The sequence below is a fragment of the Thermobia domestica genome, unplaced genomic scaffold (assembly GCF_964235325.1).
Source record: "Thermobia domestica unplaced genomic scaffold, izTheDome1.hap1.1 HAP1_SCAFFOLD_335, whole genome shotgun sequence".
In the NCBI taxonomy this organism is placed as follows: Eukaryota; Metazoa; Arthropoda; class Insecta; order Zygentoma; family Lepismatidae; genus Thermobia; species Thermobia domestica.
In genome coordinates, this window is record NW_027656048.1 from 132,589 (window position 1) to 142,631 (window position 10,043).

Genomic DNA, 10,043 nt, shown 5'->3' on the forward strand with positions numbered 1-10,043 from the left:
AAAACTATTAATTTACGATCAACCTTATTTTTTATTTATTTATTTAATCATTTGATAAAGCTCAATAAATTAAAATATTATTGCCACTTCACTGTGTTTTATATGTGTGAGAATGCTAACATTGTAATTAATTTTAAAAATCGTGTAACTCGTTTGTGCTTATCCTTTTGTATGCATAAAGTAAAACTTTTAAACTTAATCCAGCTTTTGTTTATACCCAATAGTATTTTAAATAAAACTACATATATCAACACTATTCTACAGCAACTGTGTTTCAGGTAACAATGATCAACAGAGTTCACATTTCAGCTTTTAAATTAAATAAATTTACTTCAAATTATGTATGTTTGCGTTAAAAAATTGAAGTTCGTAGAATACAAACACTTTCATGTGAATCATCCTCATCATTGTAATATTCATTATCAGCATGAGTTTCAATATTATCACAACCAGCGACTTGGCAGTCTCCACAAGCAGCTGAACATGGCAATCCTTTACGCCTGCATCCATATCGAAAAGTTGCGCATCTACTCGTACAAGAACACCGTATCATGTTAAGTATATGCTCTGGAGCTGGTGGCATATCACAAGGTATGGGATAGTAGGAATTATCCTTTATATACCAACCCCACTCTTCAGCCGTCATTGCCACTTCTGTAGATTTCAAGATTCTTATTTGAAAGTATGTACGAAAGCTATGGTACTTTGTAGACGAATCAGTAGGTGGTAAACGTTCAGGTGCAACAAATGATGTAGCTGCAACTACTTTCTCAAGTAACATTCGATGACGTAGTACATTTGTGTATTCCAATGACCTGAAGTCATATAACGGAAGCATTGCTTTTCTTCCAGCAGCCTCAATTTCACTGTTGACAGGAGTCAGAACAAAATAGATTTGCAACTGAACGGAGGTCACTATTCTTGAGCAGCTTGTTAAATGCTGACGACTTTCCAATTGAAAAAATTCGGGACGTTGTCACAGCCTGTGAAAGCATGCACAAATACCGGGAACTCGCATATATCATAACCCAATAATGATTTGAGATAATGCTCCAGACAGCTCTACGTCCTCAACATGTTATTTGCCACTTATGACGTTATCAAGTAAGTTACTAGATGATGAGGGGATCCATCTTCATTGCGAGGGAAAACATCTGAAAGCAATAAGGTACTAAGAGCTACATTTACTATCATATGCCTTCGCATTGCTCGAGAAACAGCTTTTCCAGACATCATATGCCTTCGCATTGCTCGAGAAACAGCTTTTCCAGACATCATATGCAGCACAGCATTTGATCCATAGATTTATTGAAGTCGGATAATCCTGAACCATTCATCAAAGTGCCAACTGAACCCAAAAAGTTGATCAGAGTATGAAATGTTCCCATCATTAAAACAATATCTTGGAGATCTTGTTATCCAATTTGGGAAGCTTTCCAAAATAAAGGTTGATCAAAAGTAATGATAGGTCTACAAGCAGTGGCGGCGGTTGGACGTTAAAAGTGGGGGGGGGGGCAAGACATGATCTTAACAATATTGTATATCAATGTTAGATTTCCTGGTTGTTTCTAATATTGTTTGATGAAAGGTTGTATAACTAATAGGATACTATATTTTTTCACTTAAAACACCGTATATCGTATTTCTATTTTATTAAGCAAATTCATAAGAGCAATACAGGTAAGTACTAGCCCTTTACGAGTATACTCGTATACTCTTAAACAACGAAAGTGTAAGAAGAGATTTGAGTTCTTGCTCATGAACATCTTAAAATTCTGTTCGGAAATTGTGTGATCAGATTATTTAATAAATTTGCAAAACAAATAAATAGAAGGGATAATATTGATCATAGTAATGAATAATGACGCTTGTTTTGCAGAAGTTATATTGATACTGGGAATTAATTACCAACTTATACTTTTAATTCCACACGTGCCATTAAATGAATGATTTTACTCTTAGAAAATGAAATACAGTAAATACTGCAAGCATATGCTATGACATTTAAAGAAATATGCAATTGCAATATTAATTGCTTTGAATTGCAATTAAAACGCAATTAGTATAGCTTTCTTAACTCCACGGGAAGACAAATATCCGATACGTACTCACGCAACGGCAAATATCATATGGCACCATTTTTTTCTATGAAACAGTAATACATACAAAACCTTTACCAGGATGTCCACATACTGGAATTTTAAGTGAAAGTCAAGGAGAGGTCAGGGAAGTAAAAATGTATCAGTTGAAGTCAGGGAAATGGCAGATTCGTCACGGAAAGTCAGGGAAAAATCGATTTAGGTCCATTGTTCAATTACTGAATTTATGAAATAAGGTTGATTTCTTTACTGTTACTGGATGCAAAATGTAGTGTTCTCAATGATGATATTGAAGGAGCAGTGTTCTCTGATATAGTTGTTGAAACTAATTTTCTGCGAAAAACACATATCTAACTGCATCCTGGCATATTTGCTCAAAAGGGTAGATGCTGTTCTAGAAGAATTGCATGGTACCAAGAGGATATCTGGACAAGTGTCTGAGAACGCGAAGAAATAGTATCTCCAGCTCACAGTGAAAGCTCAGACTGAAAAATTTAAGGAACACTCGAATGAAATGAAATCTGTCAGTTTTACATTTCACGGTTTATGCCGGTTAGGCTAAAGGAGACGGTGATGATGAGAAATGAATGAAACGGTGGAATGAAGAAAGTGGGAGGAAACGGGAGAACCCCGAGAAAACCCACGAGCACGGAGGAACACTCGAATGAATTCATAGCCAATGATAGAGATGGTATTGGAGTTGATGAGTTGTTTACTTAGTCTTAGGAAATGGGAAGAACTTCGTTGACTTATATGTTATGGAATTGTGCTTTATCTTCTTTCACGGAAACGCATTTTTTGAAAGTGGTGTCACAATAAATAAAATTCTCATTGTTGACAACTTACAAGAAGAATCTCTGGTGGCTCAGTGGATCATATATGATTCTGTGATGAGAATAGGTGGATCATCAGGATTAATAATTACAAGAGGTATAATAAATTCAGTGAGAAGTTCAATGAGACAATATCAGGTGTATTTTCCAAAGATAAGAGAAATAAATGCTGGAGACGAGAAGAGGAGAGAGAAACGGAAGATTCAGCAACAACTAAAGGAGCTCGAGGAAGAAGAAAAGAAGATTAAACTGCGGAAACAACAAGAAGAATATTCAGATCAATGAGAAGAAAACTATGCGAGAAAGGATGAAAACAAATTTCTAAATGGATTGCATTTAACAACTGCACCAGCAAAAGTATGTGTTACATAATGTGTGTGTGTGTGTGTTTTTTTTTTTTTTTTTTTAATAATCAGTAAAAGCATGTATGAACTGTTTATTACTATAGGCAATATTATAATGCTGTGTAATTGGTATTATAATGTGTAAGCATATAATTTGTACTTTTTAAAAAATATCTTAAGTACTCTGTATACTGCACACCTTCCGTTTGTAACTTTACATTTTGTGTAATATGTAGGCCTAATCAATATCGGCCTAATGCATACGTTTGTAAATTTACATTCCTTTGGAAAGAAAATTGAAAAAAGAAAGAAATAGAAGCGGAAGAGGACAAGGCCAGCTATGGGGAGTTTGGAGGCTGGGGTTTTTCTTTTTTCTATATTTTAAAGTTATTCAGGGGTCAGGGAAATCTGGAACTTTCGTCATGGAAAATCAGGGTAAAGTTAGAGATCTTTTCTCCAAATTGTGTGGACACCCTGTTTACATTTCCAAATGAAATTATATAAATTAGGGCATCACTTCAAAAAAGTGGGGGGCAACTACCCCCTCTTGCCCCTCCTAATCGCCGCCCATGGAAGGGATACGTTGATCATGTGCTAACTTGTTCAGGTATTGCAATGTTGAGAGTATACATGTCATGTCACTAGCTGCCATATTAATGATAGGAAAAATGTGATTAATGCCACACCAAGATGTGAAACATTTGTTCCAGAATGAATTGTTTGCATAGCTCCTGACCAACTTGGGCCTGATCTTTCGGCTGCACATATTTGCCACACAAGATTTAACCTACTTATAGAGGCAATGGGCAATATTGGAAGTTTGTTGAATGAAATCTCCCTGAGCATGATTCTTGAATGTCTGTATTCCACAATATCAACTGTTGCAACATTCTTAATGTTATTTTCAGCAATCTTACAGCGTTGAATAATTGGATGGATCTTGTTCTTTGGGATTGTAGCTGCAATCATACCCATCCCATGAAAGGTGTTCTTTCCATCCAAAGTACATTATCAACTGCTAGAAGAACTGCAGTGTTGTTGGCAGTATTTAACGAGATATGGCTACCTGATACTGCAGCATTTCTTTCAAATCTAATTACTTCGGAATATGATGAACAATAACCAAGACTGTGAAGCAAATCAACAAGGTACCTTGATCTAAAGTTGTGGTGCAGCTGGATAGCTAAACCAATCTGCAATGGACATAGTAATATTCCAGAATGTATACCTTGCATAATGCTCTGACCAACTGAACCAATTTTTATAGATGGATCCTTTCCCACAAATAGGTTTGACAACAGTAATTTCGAACTCTTAGGTGCGTATTGCAAAATACTTTCTTCAGTAAGGTCACTTGGAGATGGGTACACATCCACATTAGAAACGTTGAGGGATTTCACCTCAGTTCTGGTTATTTTAGCTGCTGCTTCTGTTAAGTATATCTTCTGTAATTCAATATCACATTCTTTTGACTTTTGGTGATAACTTTGAAGAATTTCAGTGGCTGTATCAAATAAAGTGACTACATCTGCCTTTCCACTTCCACCAGAAATAATAATTTTCTCTACATAATGTAGGGTTGGCGTGAAAGGCCAAGTTGTTAGTGCCAGATGTGGAGTTGGCAAACACGGCAATGTGATTAACGCCACTTAGTTTAACGGTTTAGACAAAAACATCTGAAGATTTGTTGTTAGTAACCAGATATGATATATTGCGTAGAGTACAGAGAAATGTCGATTCCGTAGTTGATGAATTGTGGTATTACCAGACGTATACGTGATTTGAGAAAGTTAATAGAGTTGTATAGAGGTAAATAAGTGTTAGTAAGATATTTATATATAGTGCACGGATTGGCTTTGTGCTTACCAGATGAATTGATTTTATGGCTAAGGATTTGAAAGTTGTTATGTTGATAATAAAGAATAAGCGACTATAACGGTACAAGATTATTCTTTTTAATTCTTACAATTGGCGACGAGTATATATGACAGAACCCACAAAGTTAAACGATGGCAGAAAACAAATTGGTACCATATTTTGAGCCACTAGATACTGATGAACCCGATGTCGAAACTTACATTGAACGGTATGAGCAGTATTGTCTAGCAAATGATGTACCATCTCACAAAAAAGTATGCATATTATTATCTCTGATTAGAGGCTCGGTTTATAAAATCTGAAGGAGCTTGCAGTTCCACGCAAAGCACCAGAATTGGATTATGAAACCATTAAGGATCTTTTGATAAAGCATTTCCAGCACACATCGAACTTCATCGTCGAGAGATATAAATTTCATAATATGAAACAAGAACATGGTCAACAATTTCAGGACTATATTCTTCAGCTAAAGAAACAAGCAAATCGTTGTAAATTTGGAACCTTCCGAGAAGACGCATTGAGAGATCAAATAGTATGTGGTATCGCCAGTGAAGTTGCACGAAAGAAGATGCTTTCAGTGTCTGATTTGACCATGCATTTAGCTATAGATATAGCAAATCAGGTAGAATTGCCTGAAAAAGAAGTAACCATATTTTATAACACTGACACACGATTGGAACAAATACGAACTCCAGCAAATCGTTGTACTTCCAATAAAAACAATTTTTGCGGTAATTCATCACGGCAGACATACGGTTGTGGGGCATGTGGAAGACAACATCCCATATACCAGTGTCCAGCGCGAGATGCACGATGTAGAAGTTGTAATACATACCATCACTTTACTAAGTGTTGTCCAAAAAGAAAAATGTACTCCTCAAACAAATAAGTTAATGAGATACCAATTGTAGAAGACAAACACATGGAGGATCGAAATTTGTTTAGTGAAGAAGAAATTCGACAAGCTTTGGATAATTTTGCTATGGATCCAGCAGAAATAAAAGAAGAAAATTGCTATACTATGGACGATTTTATAATAAACACTCTACATAATAGCAAGTCAGAACGACTGATGCCCGAAAAGGGAAGCAGACAATGTCAGTTGGTCACGAGAATTGCTGAAGTAGATTATGAACAGAAGTTTAGTAATGTTCGTTATAATCAACATCGGATGAAGCCGGAATACAGGTACTTTCAGTACACTCCTACAGAGGCACCAGGAATATGTAATCAAGAACAAATGAACGGTATTTCTCAGGACAGGACAGAATTCAGGGTAGCTGAATACGAATATACAGGTTATTCGCAAGACAAGAAAGGTTTCAATTATGTAGATCAGACGGGGCAAGGTCAAATATGGAACAAGCAGCTAATAGAAGAAAAAGCAAAAGGTTGGGTTGTGAATCAGGAAGTAGCTTTGGAATCGGAAAAGATAGAAGAGTCGAATATATGGTTGTTGGCAGGTGAAAGAGAAGATAGCAGCTATGATCTTAAAAAGAGGGAAATGGAAGGTAAATTTGGTAGAGACTACAGTCTATGGAAGGAACAGATATCGATGACAGGAAGATGGCACAAAAAAGGGGTCACAGGACGGAATGAAGCAGAAGACCGTGCAAAGGCAGACGAAGTGAAGAAGGATTGTGGAAACCGGAGAGTCAGTTATGAAATCACAGGAAGAAAAGAAGAAAGTGCTAAGACAGATGAATTAGGAGAAAAAGACCGTGCAAAGGCAGACGAAGTGAAGAAGGATTGTGGAAACCGGAGAGTCAGTAGTGTTGATGTCTCGAAGAAAAGTAGTAAAAAAAAAAAAAAAAAAAAAGGAAGGGAGAATGTTGTAGGGTTAGCGTGAAAGGCCAAGTTGTTAGTGCCAGATGTGGAGTTGGCAAACACGGCAATGTGATTAACGCCACTTAGTTTAACGGTTTAGATAAAAACATCTGAAGATTTGTTGTTAGTAACCAGATATGATATATTGCGTTGAGTACAGAGAAATGTCGATTCCGTAGTTGATGAATTGTGGGATTACCAGATGTATACGTGATTTGAGAAAGTTAATAGAGTTGTATAGAGGTAAATAAGTGTTAGTAAGATATTTATATATAGTACACGGATTGGTTTTGTGCTTACCAGATGAATTGATTTTATGGCTAAGAATTTGAAAGTTGTTATGTTGATAATAAAGAATAAGCGACTATAACGGTACAAGATTATTCTTTTTAATTCTTACACATAATACTCCAAAAGTTTCCTCTTCATATGTCTGCGATCATAGGCACAACTTTGACTCCCTTCAAGACATTCTTCCATTTTTGAAATCAGGTCTCCCGTCAGCAGTTGTTCTTCATCATTATTTTCCAAGTACGAACAGATCTGAAGGAATGCAAGGTACTGTTTTTCATTACTTAGCCGACCTCTCTTTATGTACTTATTGGAGGAAGAGTATTCACGGGAATGTTCTTACCAGTTCGAAAGTTGACACTACAAGTGTTATGGTAGACGAAGTCCGCTGCATGAAGGTCACCAAGATAGTACTCTAAACGTTCTCGTACCTTAAATGACTATTCATCACAACGATTTTCACAACATTTTTAAAACACTTTCAACAAATTCTGACGTACTTACTTCTACATGGTCTGATGACGATTTATGCTTCGAAGAAAAGTCCACAAATGTATCGCAAAACAAGCAATGAGTGGCTCTACGAATTGGGTCTTCATTTAAACGTGCACTTTTTCTTGGTTTTGTTTCATCACTAGTCTGCCGTTTCTTGACACCAATATCCTTTGAATCTGTAAATGGTTTCCGACATGAAACATGGACAATAATACCAGGAAAAGCAACGACATCACTTCCACGCCTGTGGCTTGCTTCGTTTATGCCATCTACTCCTTTCTGTTTAATTTTAACTACCTCTTGCCTACTGTCCAATTTTTCCTTACATATCACACAATATTCAGACATCTCCATTTTTAAATGTGTAATTTAATTTGAAAACAAAACAGAAAAAAGAAAATTATAAATAGTTACTTTTTAAAATATTAAAACCGTAAAAACAAAAATTAATAATAAAAACAAATTAAGAAAACAGGCAACTAACATACACAAATTAAACATTATTTAGAAATACAGGGTGACCCAAACGGAAGTATACACCCCTGCATTGATCAAGTATAACATTCTAGCTTATGGGTTTATTTGCTTCGGCTGTTCCGGGCTTAAGGTATAAGTACAAATACATTAAGAACAAACAATAAAGAAGCTAGGTGATAGCAATAAGAAATGATATGAAATACAGGAGATCAGTACGGAACTGTATGCCTACTTTTGGGCCACCCTGTATATTAGAACATTTGGAATAAATTTATACTACTTTGGGGAGGGTTATATTTTTTATCCTTATGATTTAGGAAACCTTATGTAGTTATATAATGTCCCCGATGGATGAGTGGTTACGCTCGTCGCCTTGTGGTGAAGAGTTCCCGGGTTCGATTCCCGGTGGGGTCATGAGGTTACGATCCCACGTTAAACTGTAGGAACTATCTTCAGACGTCATGATCAACAAAACCGTGAAAATCGGATAAGATGAACCCGAGATACAGAAGAAAATTGCAAGATAGACGCAAGATTCTTTAACTATGATCCGCCATTTTGAAAACCGTTTTTGGGGGTGTTCCCGTGGTCCGATTTTGTCGGATTTTGAATATGTTATTCAGTAATGATTCCTGAATCAAAAACTGTTTAAAAAGCTTCTATTGCAATTTTGCACAGGTCCAACTGTAAATTCGTCGACAGCGTCACAAACTGTCGTATCTCAGTTTTCTAAACTTTTCAGGAGAGCGATTTTTAGGTTTTCACACAACTTTGAACAGCTATAACTCAAAATCTATTTTACCGAAAGGAGAGAAAATTTACCAAGTTATAACTTAAATCATAAGAAATCAGTGTAGAAAGTTTTATGGAATTTGCTTGTAAAAGCTTGTGGAAAATTTGGCGGGAAAGAGATACGACAGTTTGTGACGATGGTAATCCTCTCTTGTATGAAAGATACGACGCATGTTTTTTATTCTCAGAACTACATTAATAGATGAACAATCGGAATATATTGCAGTTTTATTGAAAAACTTCGTGTTTATTACACAAAATAATTTAACAAATGCTTCCTGAGATTCTTGAGGGTAAAACGAAATTCCTGAGAACACACAAGAAACACAATATTAAGAGCATACTAACCATAACATAAAATAATGCTATCAAGTTGTCATTGCCAGAATATAAAATCTTGCTAAGTAATTTGCAAATTGCATGCTTTGATATTGCACTTGAGAAGGATGGCTAATGTGATAAGTTTCTGTAAAATTGAACATGTTCAGGATTTCGAATGATTGGAGTTGGGCCCGGACACAATGATAAAGAGTCCTCGTAGGCGTGGGAGACCCGGGTTCGATTCCCGGCGGGAGCTCATGTGGTTCAGATTGCACGTTAATCAGTAGGTCAACTTCTCATATAGCCTCGCTTCTGAAAGGGACGTTAAAAATCAATCAATCAATCAATCAAAACGAGTCCTCGTACTTCTCTGGAGCGATAATTTTTGACAAGTCTGCAAAGTAGGAACTTCTATCTGGTGGATTCAATCTGCGTTCTTTTCAGGGAAATAGTTATGTAAGTGTCCTCAAAATGACTTGTCTTACACTGATAGTCTTTGTTACACTGATAGTCTAAAGTTTGGGTAGTCTTTGTTCACTTGCGCTTCGCGCATTTCTGTCCAATTGATTGGATCTCCATTTTCGTCACGTCTAACTGACAGAATACAAAGACATTGGGACAGAGATCTAGTCTCATACATCGATTCTGTCAACACAATGAACGGTATATGGGTTCTTTTTCCTTGC

The 10,043-nt window shown here is 36.3% G+C and overlaps 1 protein-coding gene across 1 annotated transcript; it reads left to right on the top strand.

The window, feature by feature from the left end:
- Positions 1-5,575: 5,575 nt before the first annotated feature.
- Positions 5,576-6,043, top strand: LOC145676753 (uncharacterized). The gene has a single exon (XM_081747562.1). It carries the CDS (start codon positions 5,576-5,578, stop codon positions 6,041-6,043), a length of 468 nt encoding a protein of 155 aa, XP_081603688.1.
- Positions 6,044-10,043: the final 4,000 nt, after the last annotated feature.